This window comes from Hyla sarda, chromosome 4 (assembly GCF_029499605.1).
Source record: "Hyla sarda isolate aHylSar1 chromosome 4, aHylSar1.hap1, whole genome shotgun sequence".
In the NCBI taxonomy this organism is placed as follows: domain Eukaryota; kingdom Metazoa; phylum Chordata; class Amphibia; order Anura; family Hylidae; genus Hyla; species Hyla sarda.
Genome location: NC_079192.1, coordinates 18,524,113 through 18,546,361, shown reverse-complemented (window position 1 = coordinate 18,546,361; position 22,249 = coordinate 18,524,113). Strand labels below are relative to the sequence as shown.

Below are 22,249 nucleotides of genomic sequence, written 5' to 3'. Positions count from 1 at the left end.
AGGCTGTCCATTGCAGAACTCCTCCTCATGGCTTCTACTCATCTGCATAACAGTGGGGGAGGGGGGGGCAAAGACATATATGAGGAAACAGAGCATCTAGGACCAGCAATTCCTTGACCAGACATATTTTGTTATGGTATTGTTAAAGTTTTATTTTTTTATAAAACCAAAAATATTTACTAATACTCTGTTTATAGAGCAGATGTGTGTCAATTGCAGGCAGTTTTTACTTTGCTGCTATGTTTTATTTGTGTTTAAAACAGCTGCCACTCGGTGCCTCCCTACTTGTCCAGAGCAAATTTCCCCCCATCTCTTGCACAGACTTTGGACTCCTGCTGGCCTGGCAGAAGTCAAAAATCAGGAAATGCTAAGGGCAGTGTGTGCAGCTTTATCCAATCACAGCTCATCTCACACACTGAACTGCTCTGGGCTGTGTGTAGCAGAGTGAGGGAGGAAGTTCCCCTGTATGGCTTCAAATGATGTAATGCCTGCTGGGGAACGCCCCTTCCCAGTCTGTGAATCTGACTGAGATTGAGCAAAAAATACAGAGCAATATCAAGGTAGAAAACTAAAAAATAATAAAAATAAAGGCAGGGAAGGGTTTATCATGATGGGGGCAGTGACCTGGGAGGATTATAAAATGTAACAAGATCCTGACAGGTATTATTTAACCAGGAAGATAAAGGTACAGTGTCCTCATCAGGCTGATGCCTTTTACTAGCACATACTTTTTAGTCTGCTTCTATGCAATCAGACAAGTCAGTCACAGCACAGCTTTTTTTCTATGAGCCTTGACAAAGGCTTGCTGTGCTTTGTAGTTAGTAATTAGGCTTGTGCACAGGAGGTCCCCCTATGATCAGCCCACACTGAGGCTGGGGATGATCACTTCTTTGCTGTGGATTCTTGTACAGCTCCTATAGGATTTCAGAACTGAGGATGTTAGGATCAGGCTTCTGGCTGAGGGATTGTGGCTTACGGATTGTGACTCCTGAACCCAAACTGTACATGTTCTAGCTCTATTTCACGCTCTTTCTTTCTTTCTTTCTTTCTCTGTCTGTGTAATGCGACATTCTCTCTCTCTCTGCTCACACTGAACGATCCAAATGGCTTTTTACGGCTATAGTGTAAAACTTCTCTCCCCCTTGCTGTCTCCTATTGGACTTTGAGCTGATTGACAGTAAAAACAGCAAATCATATGATAACCTGGGGTTATCATGTGATATGCTGGTCATCCTGACATCATGCCAATGCCCCCTGCTCCTCCCACTTCCTCTGGTCACCCTGACATCATGCCAATGCCCCCTGCTCCTCCCACTTCCTCTGGTCACCCTGACATCATGCCAATGCCCCCTGCTCCTCCCACTTCCTCTGGTCACCCTGACATCATGCCAATGCCCCCTGCTCCTCCCACTTCCTCTGGTCACCCTGACATCATGCCAATACCCCCTGCTCCTCCCACTTCCTCTGGTCACCCTAACATCATGCCAATGCCCCCTGCTCCTCCCACTTCCTCTGGTCACCCTGACATCATGCCAATGCCCCCTGCTCCTCCCACTTCCTCTGGTCACCCTGACATCATGCCAATGCCCCCTGCTCCTCCCACTTCCTCTGGGTGCCAAAATATCATGCTGTTTATGTGGTTTTGCGCTTTTAACAGTTTGTGCCAACAGAACCAGTAAAAGTTCTAAGGCAAAACCAAAAGTTGGGGTTTAATCCGGGTTCACCAAGCTCAGCTGGCTCAACATTAGTCTTGGCAATACCTTGGATTCTAAATTTGCCAGTAAAGATTTGTATTAATAATGAGAGAGACAGACTAAAGAAATATCCATTCTACTAATTGGCTTTTTTTTTATGCACCGTATTGTTTCAATAACATCCAACGATCAAAGATCAGGACAGACATCACTATATGTAAATGTTTATTACAAATGCTAAAATTAAATACACCTTAATAATTGTCATATTATACATACGTATTGTCACAAAATTTAGGAATTAAATTCTTATTAAATGTTTTATTTTTTCAAGTTTTATAAACTTACAATTATAAAAAAAATTCAAGAAAATATATACATTGACAATAACCCCCAAATCCCCCCCCCCCACCAAGATCGAAAAGGAAAGAAAAAAAACTTATAATATAACTATTTATATATAAACACATAAATGTATACATATTTATAAACACATATATATGCATGTATGGAAATACTCCTCCGCTAGACATCTTATCCCCTATCCAAAGGACATTTGTTGGTCTTCCATAGACATGCATGAAGGGGTGATGCGTGAAGTCATGACCACTCTGCAAATACTCCGCCACTAGACAACTTATTCCCTATCCAAAGGATAGGGAATGAGATGTCTGATCGTGGGGGCCCCAATCTCCACGATCAGACATCTTATACCCTATCCTTTGGATAGGGAATACGTTGTCTAGCGGCGGAGTATTTGCAGAGTGGTCATGACTTCAAGACTTTAAATTACTGTTCCGATCTCTTTCATTCAAGACTTTTACAAGCAAAGTTCGGGGGAGGGCTCAAGAACAGTTTTTTTTTTCATAGGAACCCGGTGGCCCTGTCTATTGCAAAAAATTATATTAAAAATTATATATATTAATAGTTTCCTGAAGCCAAATGTGGCAAAATGAAACTGGATCATATTTTTCTGTTCCATCGGGAAAGCAAATAATACCTGCATTCGACCGTCTTAGGCTGGGTTCACACTACGTTTTTCAACTACGGTTCCCGCATACGTTTTCTATCAAAAACCGTATGGGAAAAAAACGGATGGAACAGTATGGGAAAAAGTAAACCGTTTGCGTTTTTAAACAGTATACTGTTTTTATAAGTGCATACAGTTCCGTCAGTTTTTATAGAAAAAAAAAAACATACGTTTTTGAAAATTTTGTCCATTTTTAATGGGAGGGGTCTTGGGTGGGGACCTTAGGATTCAAATGCGCATGTGCAAAGTAAAAACGTATACGTTTTTCCCATATGGAACCGTATACATGTGCGTTTCCCATTGACGTCCATGTTAAAAAAAACGTATGCGGTTGCAGTACGTTTTTTAAACCGGAGACAAAATCGTGGTCAACCACAGTTTTGACTCCGGTTTAAAAACCGTACTGCAACCGCATACGTTTTTTTAAAACATGGACGTCAATGGGAAACGCACATGTATACGGTTCCATAGGGGAAAAACGTATACGTTTTTACTTTGCACATGCGCATTTGAATCCTAAAGTCCCCACCCAAGACCCCTCCCATTAAAAATGGACAAAATTTTCAAAAACTTATGTTTTTTTTTTCTATAAAAACTGACGGAACTGTATGCACTTATAAAAACAGTATACTGTTTAAAAACGCATACGGTTTACTTTTTCCCATACTGTTACATCCGTTTTTTTCCCATATAGTTTTTGATAGAAAACGTATGCGGGAACCGTAGTTGAAAAACGTAGTGTGAACCCAGCCTTCCTGTCCATCAGGTCAAAAAAAAAATTCTTATTAAACGTTTAGTTTTTTAAAAAAACTTTTTGTAGTATGAATTTATTCTGAATCCCTCGCTATAGAAATGCATTTATGCCAACAAAAGTTTAAAGTTCAAATTATATTAAGTCTCATGGATGGTAGATTTTTCTTTCGTAGCATCGTAGCACTTTATTCTGTGCTATTTGTGTCCCTTGTGATAAAAAATACATTTATACTAAAATTTCACATCCTATTTTGTGTATTCTGGTGATCTGCTGTATCACACATGTCTGACGGCGCTGTAGACAGTTTCTTCTTCTTCCGGTCTTTGGTTCGGAGATGGATTTCTATTATGCAGTTTGGTTTGGTTTATCTCAGAGTAGAGAACGTTCTCCTAGAAAGATAAATATAATGTCTATTCATGATAGAAAAGATATTAATAACAGAAATGTATTATTATACACACATACCGTATATACTCGAGTATAAGCCGAGTTTTTCAGCCCGATCTTTCGTGCTGAAAATGCCCCCCTCGGCTTATACTCGAGTGAACTCTCCGCCTGTCAATCCCTTCTCAGTGGTCTTCAACCTGCGGACCTCCAGATGTTTCAAAACTACAACTCCCAGTATGCCCGGACAGCCATCGGCTGTCCGGGGATGCTGGGAGTTGTAGTTTTGAAACACCTGGAGGGCCGCAGGTTGAAGACCACTGCGGCCTTCGTCATCATCCAGACCCCCGCTTTAGTTTTCTACTCACCTCCCCTCGGTGGGAAGGAAGGGTGAGCTGGTCCGGGCCATCTATGCTGCAGGGACCGTCCGGTGGGGAGGGTTAGTCGTTCCGGGCTGTCCATCTTCACCGGGAGGCCCTCTCGCATGAACGTCCCCGTGAGTTGTCATCAAGGCAACGTCACTAGTCCGGGGCCGGGCCTGGAGCGGAGAAGAGGGCCTCCAGGTGAAAATGGACAGCCCGGAGCAACTAACCCTCCCCACGGTCCCTGCAGCATAGATGGCCCCGACCAGCTCACCCTTCCTTCCCACCAAGAGGAGGTGAGTAGAAAACTTAAAGGGGGTTCTGGATGATGACGAAGGCTGCAGTGGTCTTCAACCTGCAGACCTCCAGGTGTTTCAAAACTACAACTCCCAGCATGCCTGGATAGCCGATTGCAACATCTGGAGGTCTGCAGGTTGAAGACCACTGATGAAGGGATTGACAGGCGGTGATTATGAAGGGGGGGGGGGGAGTGATTACAGTGGTCTGGATGATGACAAGGGGGGATGATGACAGGGGGTGATGATGACAAGCGGTGATGATGAAGGGGGGGATGATGAAGGGGGGGATGATGACAGGCGGTGATGATGACGGGGGTGTTAATGACGGGGGTCTGGATGATGACAGGGGGGGATGATGACATGGGGGATGATGTATTTCCCACCTTAGGCTTATAGTCAAGTCAATAACTTTTCCTGGGTTTTTGGGGTGAAATTAGGGGCCTCGGCTTATATTCGGGTCGGCTTATACTTAAGTATATACGGTATATGTATTTTGATCGTCTTTCAGGTTTAAAAAGGAAAAATATATTATTAAAAACAGGGGCATATAAAACAACGTGAATAGCAAGGAAGCAGCACTTCACACATCTAAATAAGGAAAAAAAAAATGCTTTTATTTACCCATCTGCAATTTAGATATTTAAATATTGAAAATAGGTATATATTTTGAATTTAGATATTAAAAATTATAATTATATATTTAATTTTGAAAATTTTTAACGTTAAAATACATAATTAAATTTAAATATTTAAAATAAAAATATATATCTAAATTCAATATTTAAATATGAAATTAAGTGAGATCCCTTTTTCAAGTTGGAGTTTTTGGCACCAGAATCAGAAACACATTTTGGACTGGTTGTGCTTCTTTTCTACATTTATATATTAAATAAAAAAAATAAAAAATAATAATAATAATAATTATATATATATATATATATATATATATATATATATATATATAAAACTCAACGTGTGTGTATGTATGTATGTATGTATGTGTGTATGTTCCAGCATCACGTCCAAACGGCTAAAGATATTAACATGAAACTTGGCCACATGTTACTTATATGTCAGCAACAAACATAGGATAGGTGATTTAACCCTTACTCACCCCCATTTGCCAGGGGCGGGGTTTGTGTTTAAAGTCCCATACAAGTCTTGGGGAAATATATGTTACTGCATAACTTCCAAACGGCTGGAGATATTTTGATCACATGTTACTTGGTCACATGTTACTTATATGTCCACTTAAAATATAGGATAGTTAATTTAACCCTTAACCACCCCCATTTGTGAGGGTCGGGGTTTTTGTTTAAAGTCCCATGCAAATCAATGGGAAATGTATGTTCCCACATAACTTCGGTACGGCTGGAGATATTTCAATAACTGGTACACATATTACGGGTCTGGATAGGAGGTCGACATAGGAGGTCTGCATAGGAGGACGGGATAGGAGGACGGGATAGGAGGTCGGGATAGGAGGACGGGATAGGAGGACGGGATAGGAGGACGGGATAGGAGGACGGGATAGGAGGACGGGATAGGAGGACGGGAAAGGAGGACGGGATAGGAGGATGGGAAAGGAGGACGGGAAAGGAGGACGGGATAGGAGGACAGGATAGATGGATGGGATAGGAGGACGGGATAGGAGGACTGGAAAGGAGGACGGGAAAGGAGGTCGAGATAGGAGGACGGGAAAGGAGGACGGGAAAGGATGATGGGATAGGAGGACAGGAAAGGAGGACGGGAAAGGAGGACGGGATAGGAGGATGGGAAAGGAGGACGGGAAAGGAGGACGGGATAGGAGGACAGGATAGATGGATGGGATAGGAGGACGGGAAAGGAGGTCGAGATAGGAGGACGGGAAAGGAGGTCGAGATAGGAGGATGGGAAAGGAAGTCGAGATAGGAGGACGGGAAAGGAGGTCGAGATATGAGGACGGGAAAGGAGGACGGGATAGGAGGACGTGATAGGAGGACGTGATAGGAGGACAGGATAGGAGGACGGGATAGGAGGACAGTATAGGAGGACAAGATAGGAGGTCAGGATAGGAGGTCGGGATAGGAGGCCGGGATATGATGACGGGATATGATGACGGGATATGACAACAATATATGAGGACGGGATATGAAGTCAAAAGCTTCCTCCTTTGTTTATTTTCCTCCCCAACAAGGATTAGGAAGGAAAAACTCAGCTAGTATTTATATATACTTTTTGTTATTGATAATTATTAGCTATACATGAAGAGAGGGTAGAAATAAATTAATTCACAAGTTTTAAATACAACAAAATGGGGCCAATTTTCTTTTACATTTCTTTTAACATTGAACATTTCAAATTCATCATAAACAATACAGACCTCATATTAATCGTCATCCTGGCCTAATTTATTGCCTTATTGTACTGTAACATTTTACTACATTTATTTTATTTTATATTTTTTTTTATTTTGCTTTGACAGAAAACATAAGATATTTTTTGCTAGGCATTACATTTCTTATCTGTTACATCTTGTAGTACAGACACTTCCCCAAAATATCAGAAACAAACATAGGTTGTGAAAATTCACATTCTGTTTTTAGAACTTTACATTCTGTTTTCGAAGAAAAATATCGCTCATCTAGATCCCTGTTCTCTTACATAGACCTGATCACTGGTACCTGCTGCCTTTGTGACTGGGAGATAAGAAAATAGTCACTTCTTAGATTTATTAAGGTCCCTAAACAGTATAATGCTATGTATGGAAAGAAAACAGAGGATAGGACCTGCAGGATGGAAAAAGAGGAGACAAACTGCAGGATGAAAAAAGTGGAGAGGATCTGCTGGATGGAAAGGAGAGGGCCTTCTGGATGAAAACAGAAGAGAAAACCTGCTGAATGCAGACAGAAGAGAGGAACTGCTGGATGGAAACAGAGAAGAGGACCTACTGCATGGAAACAGAAAAGAGGACCTGCTGGATGAAAACAAAGGAGAGGATCTGCTGGATGGAAAGAGAGAAGAGGACCTGCGGGATGGAAACAGAGGAAAGGACCTGCCAGATGGAAACAGAGAAGAGAACATGCCGGATGGAAATAGAAGAGAGGACCTGCTGGATGGAAACAGAGGAGAGGACCTGCCAGATGGAAACAGAGGAGAGAACATGCCGGATGGAAATAGAAGAGAGGACCTGCTGGATGGAAACAGAAGAGAGGACCTGCTGGATGGAAACAGAAGAGAGGACCTGCTGGATGGAAACAGAAGAGAGGACCTGCTGGATGGAAACAGAAGAGAGAACCTGCTGGATGGAAACAGAAGAGAGGACCTGCTGGATGGAAACAGAGGAGAGGACATGCTAGATGGAAATAGTGAAGAGGACCTGCAGGATGGAAACAGAGGAGATGACCTGCTATATGGAAATAGAGAAGAGGACCTGCTGGATAAAAAACCGAGGAGATGATCTGCTGGGTGGAAAAAGAGGAGAGGAGCAGCCGGATGGAAACAGAGGAGAGGACCTGCTGGATGGAGTAGATCTACTGTTACTTACATTTTCTTCATCTTTTTGACTCTTTATCCCCTTGTCTGTTGCTCCTTCCTTACTTGTTGCGCCTTCATCATGTTCTAAGCTCTGAAAGGTGATGATATCTAAATTACAATTTTCTCTATCATTATATATATATATATATATATATATATATATATATATATATATATATTTTGGTGATAAAAGGTCTGTTCCTAAACTGGTCTACAATTCATCATCTTCCAAAAAGTAATATAACTTATTTATTGGGGCTGACACAGTTTAAAGGGAACCTGTTACCTGTTCTGTGCTGCCCAAGCCAGAAAAATCAGGGTTAAAAAGCTAATAAAAAGGACACCAGGACACAAGTAGGAAGTTATTGGGGTGGTTCCTAGGGTCTTCTCCCCACCCCAGAAGGCCCTGAGTGACACTTCTCTCCATTACAGTGTTTAGAGCGAGACGTATCACTCAGTGCCAGTGATGTGGGAAGAAGCTACTAATCCAATTCCCGATGGCTTTCTAAAACTATAATTTACTCTGGAATACATGAGTATTCCTGAGTAAATAACAGTGTCAGCAGCCTGTTACCTGTATGTAACATAGTAACATAGTTCATAAGGTTGAAAAAAGACCAGAGTCCATCAAGTTCGACCTATAACCCTAATAAGTCCCTATTGAGTTGAGTTGATCCAGAGGAAGGCAAAAAACCCTCATACTAGAGGTAAAAATTCCTTCCCGACTCCAAATATGGCATCAGAATAAATCCCTTGATCAATGTTCTGTCCCTATAAATCTAGTATATATAACCTGTAATGTTATTACTCTCCAAAAATGCATCCAGCCCCTTTTTGAACTCTATTACAGAGTTCACCATGACCACCTCCTCCGGGAGAGAATTCCACAGTCTCACTGCTCTTACAGTAAAGAACCCCCATCTGTGCTGGTGTAGAAACCTTCTTTCCTCTAGACGCAGAGGATGCCCCTTTGTTATTGATACAGTCCTGGGTATAAATAGATCATGGGAAAGATCTCTGTGTTCTATGCTGTCCGTGGTTTAGGCAGCATGAAACAGTGGCAGGTTCTCTTTAACCCCTTAAGGACGCAGGATGTAAATGTACGTCCTGGTGAGGTGGTACTTAACGCACCAGGACGTACATTTACGTCCTAAGCATAACCGCGGGCATCGGAGCAATGCCCGTGTCATGCGCGGCTGATCCCGGCTGCTGATCGCAGCCAGGGACCCGCCGGCAATGGCCGACGCCCGCGATCTCGCGGGCGCCCGCCATTAACCCCTCAGGTGCCGGGATCAATACAGATCCCGGCATCTGCGGCAGTTCGCGATTTAAATGAACGATCGGATCGCCCGCAGCGCTGCTGCGGGGATCCGATCATTCAGAACGCCGGACGGAGGTCCCCTCTCCTTCCTCCGTGCGGCTCCCGGCATCTCCTGCTATACATAGAACAGATCAGTATTAGCAATCATGGTATTGCTATGAATAGTCCCCTATGGGGACTATTCAAGTGTAAAAAAAAATGTAAAAAAATGTAAAAGTAAAAGTAAAAAAAAAGTGAAAAATCCCCTCCCCCAATAAAAAAGTAAAACGTCTGTTTTTTCCTATTTTACCCGCAAAAAGCGTAAAAAACATTTTTTATAGACATATTTGGTATCGCCGCGTGCGTAAATGTCCGAACTATTAAAATAAAATGTTAATGATCCCGTACGGTGAACGGCGTGAACGAAAAAAAAAAAAAAGTCCGAAATTCCTACTTTTTTAATACATTTTATTAAAAAAAATTATAAATAATGTATTAAAAGTTTTTTATATGCAAATGTGGTATCAAAAAAAAGTACAGATCATGGCGCAAAAAATGAGCCCCCATACCACCACTTATACGGAAAAATAAAAAAGTTAGAGGTCATCAAAATAAAGGGATTATAAACGTACTACTTTGGTTAAAAAGTTTGTGATTTTTTTTTAAGCGCAACAATAATATAAAAGTATATAATAATGGGTATCATTTTAATCGTATTGACTCTCAGAATAAAGAACACATGTAATTTTTACCATAAATTGTACGGCGTGAAAACGAAACCTTCCAAAATTAGCAAAATTGCGTTTTTCGTTTTAATTTCCCCACAAAAATAGTGTTTTTTGGTTGCACCATACATTTTATGATATAATGAGTTATGTCATTACAAAGGACAACTGGTCGCGCAAAAAACAAGCCCTCATACTAGTCTGTGGATGAAAATATAAAAGAGTTATGATTTTTAGAAGGCGAGGAGGAAAAAATGAAAATGTAAAAATTAAATTGTCTGAGTCCTTAAGGCAAAAATGGGCTGAGTCCTTAAGGGGTTAAAAGGGGTATTCCAGGCAGAACCTTTTTTTTATATATATCAACTGGCTCTGGAAAGTTAAACAGGTTTGTAAATTATTATTATTTTTTTTAAATCTTAATCCTTCCAATAGTTATTAGCTTCTGAAGTTTTCTGTCAAAATGCTCAATGATGATGTCACGTCCCGGAAGCTGTGCATGATGGGAGAATATCCCCATAGGTACTGCACAGCTCCTGGGACGTGAGTCATCAGAGAGCAGTTAGACAGAAAACAACAACTCAACTTCAGAAGCTAATAACTATTGGAAGGATTACGATTTTTAATAGAAGTAATTTACAAATCTGTTTAACTTTCCAGAGCCAGTTGATATATAAAAAAAAGTTTTGGCCTGGAATACCCCTTTAAGGTCGAGTGTCCAGACACCTAATATTGAATGTTATTTTCCAGCACTTTTACCTGAACCTGAAGCCTGTTAGGCTCCTTTACTTAAATCTGGTCCTCAATCTTTTCCTTTCAACACGGTACAAAAAAAAAGCAGGGGGGACATGTATGACAAAATCGATCCTATTATTTCTTATGGGCTCAGTTTTTTGTCAGGTGGCATTCTGTGCATGGCTATTAGGTGCCAAAAACAAAAGCAAAAAAACAGCTGACTAGACATATCTGTCATTAATAAATCCTACATAGTCTCAAAGTACAAATACAAAATGGAGGCTTTTGGGCTAAAATTATTGATGGCCTATCCATAGTAGTGACGGTACTGGGTAATTGTAGTGCAGCTCCTATGAAAGTAAATGGCAGCTCAGTAACACGGTGTCACCACTAGAAACAATGTATAGAGCCGAGGCTTTTGGCTTCTGGTACCACGGCTCTGCTGATTCCCTATACTGGGTTGGTGCTGGGTTTCGACACCCAACTAATCAGATATTCATGGTGTATCCTTTGGAGAGGCTGTCAGTAATTTTTCCAGAAAAATACATTTAATTCTGGTAAATAATTTCTGAAATAATCTAGATACAAAGAATCATAAACACATACATTCTGTCTCTACAAATGCCCATTACAGTTTTATTACAGTTTTATGATATTCCATATTCTGACCTTTGTCGAGATCTCACAATATGGTTGTTTTTCTTCTGAGGTAAATGTTGCTGGAAAGCAAAGGTGAAATAAAGTTAAGATCAAATCACTTCAAGGTAAATGCAGGTATAAGAGGAAGCTTGAGGCTTTAACAGTAAAATAAGTCTAAGTTGCCACTCCATGCTACAGCAGTTCTCTATAGGCTGGTGAGATAATGGGAGGATCATGGGTAGTTGTACAGCCAATCAGAATGTAGTAAACTGTATTTATTTCTATTTGTAGGTTGTCAGTGGTCATGATAATTATTTATATTGGTCTGGGAAGTCCCTGACACAGACAGAGGGGTCAGCAGAGATCATTGTGGTCAGACTGGAAAGAACTACACAACTTCCTCTGGCGCATACAAAAGTTGATACGTACTAGAAGGATTAATATTTTTAATTAGACCCAATTTACAAATCTGTATAATTTTCTTCCTCTTGAGTACTCCTTTAAGACCTCAAAGCTGACAACATATATTAGACAAAGAAGCAAGCCATGAGAGGGAAAGAACTGCTGGTAAGGTTCAAAGAGAGGATTGTGTGGAGGCACCATGGCCTCCAGAATTCTTACATGGATGAAGTATGGAACAAACAGGGCCCTACCTAGAGCTGCTGCCCCACCAAACTAAGTAATCAGGGGAGAAGGTCCCTTTAAAAAAAGAAAAAAACAAGAACCCAATAGACATTATGGATGAGTTCAAAGGATCCTGTGTGCAGATGGGAGAAACCTCCAAATGGTCAACCATGTTTATGCCCACCTTTCATTTATTATAATCTTAGAGGTTATCATTGAATACACTGGATAGATCATCCATAAAATATAATAAATTATTCATAAATGAACCCATGGAAATTAGAACCCGGGGACAATTGTCTAGAATGGATAACAATCTAGGAAATTCACAGTTATGAACTTTAATAAACAAAGTATTGTAGAAGCCTCAGGAACTTGATGTGTTGACGTGTTTATTAGGATCATCCACTTAAATTCTCCTCAAACCAAAAGCTAGAAAGATACATTCCTATGGAAGAAAGCCTTTACCCCAGAACCGGAAGACAATAACAGCTCAAGGAAACATTTTTAACTATTATTTCCTTTCGTAAAAATGAAGAAACAGTATAAATTGTGAATAAAGTTTTTGATTTAAATAAATACATATTTCACCTTTTTCATGAAGAAAAGAAGTTTAATATCAAAAGACACCAGTGAATTTCACAGTTATATTTACCCGTGTCAGGGCTATCAGAGGTTTTCATTTCAGCAGAGCTATGAAAAAAAAAGTCATTAATACAGTAGGGACAAGTGTATGAAGAACAGTAAGTAAATGTTATAAGTAACATATAAATAGAGATATACATTAAAGATTGTGTGCATTAGTCACTAAATGATATTCAGTAAAATAAGAGTCAAAAGATGTCATGAAAGAGGGGCAAGAAACAGGGAAATAGTGAGCCCTAACTGTCCCTAAAACCACTGACCCTTCCTATTGCTCATCCGTCCTGAGCGAAAGATTGACAACCACAAAGACAGTCCCTATACTGCACTAAAGTGTATGGGCATCAAGTCAAACAAAACAAACATATCAGTATATGTCGGGGAACGAGTCAGAAACACATAAAGTTAACACAATAACCAACTAACAGGACTAAGGTCAAAATACATAACAGGAAAACTAGAAAGCAACAAACAGACACATACAAGGCAGTATACTAAAACAGGACAGGATAACAAACACATACTCCTGGATAGACGTGTGGTAGCCCTTGGGGGTGTATGGTAGTGGTGGTATGGTACTGGTATATGAGGGGTTAATGTTAACCCTAGAGTTCATGACGCCAGGCTGAGGGCTATGATGCTGAGGCTATGCTCCGGCCTATTGCCGCCCTTCCCAGAAACGACAGGTGCATGAAATAACTGAAGGTCCACAAGTGGGTTAAACTTGAACTTGAACTTCTTTTACTCAAAGTACTTGTTACACATCCAAGGCACAGTAACAGTCTCATATAACAGTCCTGAATATGCGTAGTGACTGACAGTTGTAGCGGACCCAGTTATAAATATAGTCTTTGTAGTATGAGGAAAAGATTTGCAGATTCGTCCAGATTTAGGGGAATTATTAGATCCGGTGGTGCTGCGGAGTGTTTGGGAATTGATACACTCTATGCTTTAAATGATCCGGCTGTTGCCGCAAGGCTCAGGCCTAACTCACTGCGACAGCTGCGATACAGATGCTTCTTCCTCAGAGGCGCAGGAACAAGAGAGCGAAAAGATGGCCATCGCTCCCTTATATGGGCAGGGAGCGGGGCGAATCTGATTGGTCCGAACATCTGCCATTCACCATTACAGCTTAACAGCTCTTCTTTCTGGTCTCTTAAACAAAATACAAGCACAATACTCACACCATTGTTGCTTTTAGTATTTTAATTATAGAAACAAAAGTTATATTTTAGGCACCTCTTTTCACTGGTGTTGGTCAGCTGGTGATTTATATTGCAGTCCAATTTAACACTAAAACTCGTAAGGTTATGACCCTACTCATTGTTGGAAGGCCACCTAAGACCATGCAGCCCATCACCACTGATGAATCATCACCCAGTAACCCCTTAAGGACTCAAAAAAATACTATTTGTATGGGGAAATCCGCAATTTTGCAAATTGTGTAAGGTTTTAATTTCATGCTGCACACTTTACGGTAAAATTGACATGTTTTCTTTATTCTGTGGGTCAATACGATTAAAATTGGACCCATACGTTTATACTTTTTTTCTGGTACCACATTTGCATTATTAAATTTTCACTACATTTTTTATCCATTTTTTTGAGGGAATAAAATGTTATTTAAAAAAAAAAGCAGCAATTTAGCACTTTTTTTTTTTTTTACGTTCATGCCTTTCAACGTACGGGATGATTAACATTTTATTTTAATAGTTTGGATATTTACGCATGCGGCAATACCAAATATATTTATTTTTATACTTTTTGGGGGTAAAATGGGGACAAAGGGACAATTTACCTTTTTACTGGTGAAGGGGAGTTTTCAAATTTTTTTTACTTTTATTTTTTACTTTTTTTACTCTTATTTTAACACTTTAATAGTCCCCATAGGGCACTATTTATAGCAATCATTTGATTGCTAATACTGTTCAGGGCTATGCATAGGGCATAGCACTGATCAGTGTTATCGGCTATCTTCTGCTCTGGTCTGCTCTATCTCAGACCAGAGCAGAAAATGCCGGGAGATGGACGGAGGCAGGTGAGGGGACCTCCATCCGCCATCATGGATGATCGGATCCCCCCGGCAGAGCTGCCGGCGATCCAATCATGCATTTTTCTGACCGCTCTACTGCAGATGCCATGATCTGTATTGATCACGGCATCTGAGGGGTTAATGGTGATTGCGGATGTCAGCCATTACCAGCGGGTCCCTGGCTGCTGTTAGCAGCCGGGAACTGCCGCACATGATCCGAGCATCACTCCGATGCTCGCGGTCATGTACAGGTGTAATGGACGTTTATATGTGTGAATAGATTTACACCGAAGAAAAAATAGAGGTACAAAACTCCAGATAAACAACAACACACCAATATAAAACTCTAGATTCTAGACCAAATGAGTACAATATGCTATCATGCATGAAATATAGTGCACAGGATTGGATGCAACACCAGCTAATGAGTATCAGAAAGTCATGTATCTGATGGATAACCCATATCCTATCTATTAGCCATAGACTGTCTCATATTATGCCTGTAACTGGTATGCACGCCTGTTTACACCCTCTCAGTAGTCTGGGGTCCTATATGCACTCACCCATAGTAACTGTCAGTATGTCGCGGAACCCCTACAGCCACTGTTTTGTTCCTTCTTCAGGGGGCTATGTGCGAATATATGTATGCAACATAAAATGGCCATTTTGGGACAAAAGTTTTCATTCTCCTTGTGCTACTCTGCTCCTCCCTGTTTCGCCCCCACCATAGAGTAGAGGAAGTCCTGAACAACGCCCGAAAAACTTTTGAGCCTGCCGAAAGTTAACAAAGGACTATATCTTATATGGTATGCATATGGTATGATAGGGCTAACAACACCCCCCTAGTGAGGGTGTGAACTTATGTTAAATGCCATGGTGATATAAGCTTGAACGTTTTGCAATAAATGTCAGAAGCTCAGAAGAAGCAGAATTTTGAAGCACTTAAAGGGGTACTACTGTGGAAAACTTTAAAAGAAAAAAAAAAAAATCAACTGGTGCCAGAAAGTTAAACAGATTTGTAAATTGCTTCTATTAAAAAATCTTAATCCTTCCAGTACTTTTTAGGGGCTGTATACTAAAGAGAAATCCAAAAAAGAAATGCATTTCCTCTGATGTCATGACCACAGTGCTCTCTGCTGACCTCTGCTGTTCATTTCGGGAACTGTGCTGAACAGGAGAAAATCCCCATAGCAAACATATGCTGCTCTGGACAGTTCCTAAAATGGACAGCAGAGGTGAGTAGAGAGCACTGTGGTCCTGACATCAGAGAAATCTTAAAAGATAAGCATTTACTCTGTAGTATATAGCCCCTAAAAAGTACTGGAAGGATTAAGATTTTCTTATAGAAGTAATTTGTAAATCTGTTTAACTTTCTGCCACCAGTTGATTTAAAAAAAAAGTTTCCACGGGATGGGCAATGTGTTAGATTTTTAATTGTCTCACACTTGTAGATTGTGGACTGCAGCCACAATCTATTTTTTCAATTCAATTAGATAGAATGCAGTGTCATGCCAATCAGTGAGGCCATTTTAATCTTGGCTCAATAAACGTTAAGTTTTATATTGGGTGGGAAATATAGGGTCTTAGTGATCGCTTAGCGGTCAAATGTAAATAATATTGGATTAACCCTCCACTCATAGGTCCTTTTTGTTGTATTACCCCTTTAAACATGGCTCCATTTGATTTACTTCTACCATGGTACACTTCGGTATATACATTCTGTATACGGATTTGGCCGGAAGTAAGATAGTTGTTACAGGGTAACTGATAAAATCCATATCAGTTTTGGCGCCCGAACAGGGACTTGGGTTTTCGTTCATAAACCAGTCGCACCGATCGGGCATAATTTTGAATCAAAAGAGATGGAACAGATGAACAGCGGGCAGAGGATCATCTCTGAAAGTACGGTAGGATACCTTTTTGTACCTAGCCACAGTGCCACTGTCTCCCCTTTTGGTTTATCTTGGTGCCTTAAATCGATTGGCCCGTGACAAACTAGAAACAGGTAATTCTTGCCCAGCGTCAGTTACCCTGTACCTGTCATAAAGTAACTATCTACTACCCGAGTGTGTATGAGATGTGAGTGAGTGAATACACAGGATTTTGGTGGGAGAGACTGGGTCATAATCGGGGAATTGAATTGCAAAGGAAATTGTCATACGTAGCCATCTAGGACAGAGATTGTAATAAATAAACATTGAGTGTCTAGGACAAGGTGTATACAGAGGTTGTCATAAGGAGCCCTTGTGTGTCTAGGACAGAGTGGTGCAGGACGCCGGTTATACTGTTATAAGTAGACATTGCGTGTCTAGGACAAGGTGTATACACGGTACTTTCTGCAATATTCCTGGGACCTGTCCCATTGTAACAGATTGTATATGTGGTATATGTGTCATGTCATGTCTTCATGTGTCCATGGATTAATGTTAAGCTAGTTAATTTAGATGAAGAGAGGGAGTAGATCTTCCCTTTCTAATACTAGACCTAGTTAAAAAGGAAGAACTGCATGTAAATGTGTGTATTAATTGAACTCTAATGGTTTAGAGAGATCTTCTTAGAAAAGGAGAGGTTGAGAAGGGATTCTCAGCAGCTGCAGGACCCACACATAGGTACCACCTTGTAGAGCAAGGGGGAGGGGGCTCTGGGCTAGATATAGACAGGGAGAGGCAGGGGATCATACAGCTATAGTTTTAGCTAGTAATGTCCGCACATTGGGTGGCCTCAGGATTCAACAATGCAGAAAGAAGGTTTGTACAGACGTCATTATTTACATCTGACATATGACCTAGGTAAATCAATAAAGGTACCTGACCAACACGCTCCAAAACAATCTTACCTGTTTCAGTGACTATGAGTAGACTTCATCTAACTGCCTAGGGTGGAATAATATAAGTATGTCCTTGTCACGATGCCGGCTGGCAGGAGGTGGATCCTCTGTGCCAGAGAGGGATTGGCGTGGACCGTGCTAGTGGACCGGTTCTAAGTCACTACTGGTTTTCACCAGAGCCCGCCGCAAAGCGGGATGGTCTTGCTGCGGCGGTAGTGACCAGGTCGTATCCACTAGCAACGGCTCAACCTCTCTGACTGCTGAAGATAGGCGCGGTACAAGGGAGTAGACAGAAGCAAGGTCGGACGTAGCAGAAGGTCGGGGCAGGCAGCAAGGATCGTAGTCAGGGGCAACGGCAGGAGGTCTGGAACACAGGCTAGGAACACACAAGGAAACGCTTTCACTGGCACAATGGCAACAAGATCCGGCGAGGGAGTGCAGGGGAAGTGAGGTATACATAGGGAGTGCACAGGTGAACACACTAATTAGAACCACTTGTGCCAATCAGCGGCGCAGTGGCCCTTTAAATCGCAGAGACCCGGCGCGCGCGCACCCTAGGGAGCGGGGCCGCGCGCGCCGGGACAGGACCGACGGAGAGCGAGTCAGGTACGGGAGCCGGGGTGCGCATCGCGAGCGGGCGCCACCCGCATCGCGAATCGCATCCCGGCTGGAGGCGGTATCGCAGCGCACCCGGTCAGTGGATCTGACCGGGGCGCTGCGGGAGCGAGAGTGTAGCGAGCGCTCCGGGGAGGAGCGGGGACCCGAAGCGCTCGGCGTAACAGTACCCCCCCCCCTTGGGTCTCCCCCTCTTCTTGGAGCCTGAGAACCTGAGGACCAGACTTTTATCTAGGATATTGTCCTCAGGTTCCCAGGATCTCTCTTCAGGACCACAGCCCTCCCAGTCAACCAAAAAGAAGGTTTTTCCTCTGACCTTTTTGGAGGCCAGTATCTCCTTTACAGGAAAGATGTCTGAAGAACCGGAGACAGGAGTGGGAGAGATAAGTTTAGGAGAGAAACGGTTGATGATGAGTGGTTTAAGAAGAGAAACGTGAAAGGCATTAGGAATACGAAGAGAAGGAGGGAGAAGAAGTTTATAAGAGACAGGATTAATCTGGCACAAAATTTTGAAAGGACCAAGATAGCGTGGTCCCAATTTGTAGCTGGGAACACGGAAGCGGACATATTTAGCGGAGAGCCATACCTTGTCTCCAGGAGAAAAAATGGGGGGAGCTCTTCTTTTCTTATCAGCAAACTTCTTCATGCGTGATGAAGCCTGTAAGAGAGAATATTGGGTCTCTTTCCATATGGTGGAAAGATCACGAGTAATTTCATCAACAGCGGGCAAACCAGAGGGCAAGGGAGTAGGGAGGGGGGGAAGAGGGTGACGGCCATACACCACGAAAAATGGGGATTTGGAAGAAGATTCAGAAACTCTGAAGTTATACGAGAATTTGGCCCATGGTAGAAGATCTGCCCAGTCATCCTGGCGGGAGGAAACAAAATGCCGTAAATAATCACCCAGGACCTGGTTAATTCTTTCTACTTGCCCATTGGATTGAGGATGATAAGCAGAAGAAAAGTTTAATTTAATCTTGAGTTGTTTACAGAGAGCCCTCCAGAATTTTGACACGAATTGAACGCCTCTATCCGAGACGATCTGCGTGGGCAACCCGTGAAGACGAAAAATGTGTACAAAAAATTGTTTTGCCAACTGAGGCGCAGAAGGAAGACCAGGAAGAGGGATGAAATGTGCCATCTTGGAGAATCGATCAACGACCACCCAAACAACAGTGTTGCCACGGGATGGGGGTAAGTCTGTAATAAAGTCCATACCAATCAGAGACCAAGGCTGTTCGGGAACAGGCAGAGGATGAAGAAGACCAGCGGGCTTCTGGCGAGGAGTCTTATCCCGGGCACAGACAGTGCAGGCCCGCACAAAATCAACAACATCCGTCTCCAGAGTCGGCCACCAATAGAAACGAGAGATGAGTTGCACGGATTTCTTGATGCCCGCATGGCCTGCGAGATGGGAGGAGTGACCCCATTTGAGGATTCCGAGGCGTTGGCGTGGAGTGACGAAGGTCTTCCCTGGAGGAGTTTGCCTGATGGAGGCTGGAGAAGTGGAGATCAGGCAGTCAGGAGGAATGATGTGTTGCGGAGAGAGCTCTACTTCCGAGGCATCCGAGGAACGAGAGAGAGCATCGGCCCTGATGTTCTTATCGGCAGGCCGAAAGTGAATTTCAAAATTAAATCGGGCAAAGAACAGAGACCACCTGGCCTGGCGAGGATTCAGCCGTTGGGCAGACTGGAGATAGGAGAGATTTTTGTGATCGGTGTAAATAATAACTGGAAATCTTGATCCCTCCAGCAGATGCCTCCATTCCTCAAGTGCTAATTTAATGGCTAGTAGCTCTCGATCCCCGATGGAGTAGTTCCTCTCCGCCGGAGAGAAGGTCCTAGAAAAAAAACCACAAGTAACAGCATGCCCGGAAGAATTTTTTTGTAGAAGGACCGCTCCCGCTCCTACTGAGGAGGCATCTACCTCCAATAGGAAGGGTTTAGATGGGTCAGGTCTGGAGAGCACGGGAGCAGAAGAAAAGGCAGACTTGAGCTGTTTAAAGGAGTCTTCCGCTTGAGGAGGCCATGACTTAGGATTGGCATTCTTTTTGGTTAAAGCCACGATAGGAGCCACAATGGTGGAAAAATGTGGAATAAATTGTCTGTAATAATTGGCGAACCCCAAAAAACGTTGGATAGCACGGAGTCCGGAGGGGCGTGGCCAATCTAAGACGGCAGAGAGTTTGTCTGGATCCATTTTTAGTCCCTGGCCAGAGACCAAGTATCCTAGGAAAGGAAGAGATTGACATTCAAACAGACATTTCTCCATCTTGGCATAAAGTTGATTGTCACGAAGTCTCTGAAGAACCATGCGGACATGCTGGCGGTGTTCTTCTAGGTTGGCAGAAAAAATCAGGATATCGTCCAGATACACAACAACACAGGAATATAAGAGATCACGAAAAATTTCATTAACAAAGTCTTGGAAGACGGCAGGGGCGTTGCACAGGCCAAAGGGCATGACCAGATACTCAAAGTGTCCATCTCTAGTGTTAAATGCCGTTTTCCATTCATCCCCCTCTCTGATGCGGATGAGATTATAAGCACCTCTTAAGTCCAGTTTGGTAAAGATGTGGGCACCTTGGAGGCGATCAAAGAGTTCAGAGATAAGAGGTAGAGGGTAGCGGTTCTTTACCGTGATTTTGTTAAGACCGCGGTAGTCAATGCAAGGACGTAGGGAGCCATCTTTTTTGGACACAAAGAAAAATCCGGCTCCGGCAGGAGTGGAGGATTTGCGGATAAAGCCCTTTTTTAAATTTTCCTGGATGTACTCAGACATAGCAAGAGTCTCTGGGGCGGACAGAGGATAAATTCTGCCCCGGGGTGGAGTAGTGCCCGGGAGGAGGTCAATAGGACAGTCATAAGGCCTGTGAGGAGGAAGAGTCTCAGCTTGTTTTTTGCAAAACACATCAGCAAAGTCCATATAGGCCTTAGGGAGACCGGTTACAGGGGGAACCACAGGGTCACGGCAGGGAGTACTGGTAACCGGTTTAAGGCAGTCCTTGAAACAAGAGGTACCCCAACTCTTGATCTCCCCTGTGGACCAATCCAGGGTTGGGGAATGGTGTTGAAGCCAGGGTAGTCCAAGGAGAATTTCGGAAGTGCAATTGGAGAGGACCAAAAACTCAATTTTTTCGTGATGAGGTCCGATGCACATTAGGAGGGGTTCCGTGCGGTAACGCACGGCACAGTCCAATCTTTCATTGTTAACGCAATTGATGTAGAGAGGTCTGGCGAGACTGGTCACTGGGATGTTGAACCTGTTGATGAGAGAGGCCAAAATAAAGTTTCCTGCAGATCCGGAATCCAAGAAGGCCTTAGTGGAGAAGGAGAAGGTAGAGGCAGATATTCGCACAGGCACAGTAAGACGTGGAGAAGCAGAGTTGACATCAAGGACTGTTTCACCTTTGTGCGGAGTCAGCGTACGTCTTTCCAGGCGGGGAGGACGGATAGGACAATCCTTCAGGAAGTGTTCGGTACCGGCACAGTACAGGCAGAGATTCTCCATGCGGCGTCGTGTCCTCTCTTGAGGTGTCAGGCGAGACCGGTCAACTTGCATAGCCTCCACGGCGGGAGGCACAGGAACGGATTGCAGAGGACCAGAGGAGAGAGGAGCCGGGGAGAAAAAACGCCTCGTGCGAACAAAGTCCATATCCTGGCGGAGCTCCTGACGCCTTTCGGAAAAACGCATGTCAATGCGAGTGGCTAGATCAATGAGCTCATGTAGGTTAGCAGGAATTTCTCGTGCGGCCAGAACATTTTTAATGTTGCTGGATAGGCCTTTTTTAAAGGTCGCGCAGAGGGCCTCATTATTCCAGGAAAGTTCTGAAGCAAGAGTACGGAATTGCACGGCGTACTCGCCAACGGAAGAATTACCCTGGACCAGGTTCAGCAGGGCAGTCTCAGCAGAAGAGGCTCGGGCAGGTTCCTCAAAGACACTTCGAATTTCCGAGAAGAAGGAGTGTACAGAGGCAGTGACGGGGTCATTGCGGTCCCAGAGCGGTGTGGCCCATGACAGAGCTTTTCCAGACAGAAGGCTGACTACGAAAGCCACCTTAGACCTTTCAGTAG

General features: G+C 42.9%; 1 protein-coding gene across 2 annotated transcripts in view; it reads right to left on the bottom strand.

Moving 5' to 3' along the window:
• Window positions 1-3,436: 3,436 nt before the first annotated feature.
• The window catches only part of LOC130367592 (uncharacterized), a 61,383-nt gene continuing 42,570 nt past the window's right edge, over window positions 3,437-22,249 (bottom strand). For both annotated transcript variants that reach the window (XM_056570105.1, XM_056570106.1), the window contains 4 exons: window positions 12,715-12,752; window positions 11,466-11,515; window positions 8,050-8,130; window positions 3,437-3,867 (listed from right to left, as the gene is read on the bottom strand). In XM_056570105.1, the coding sequence (XP_056426080.1) occupies window positions 3,754-3,867; window positions 8,050-8,130; window positions 11,466-11,515; window positions 12,715-12,752 (283 nt within the window). In that variant the 3' untranslated portion in view covers window positions 3,437-3,753. The remainder of the gene's footprint in view (window positions 3,868-8,049; window positions 8,131-11,465; window positions 11,516-12,714; window positions 12,753-22,249) is intronic.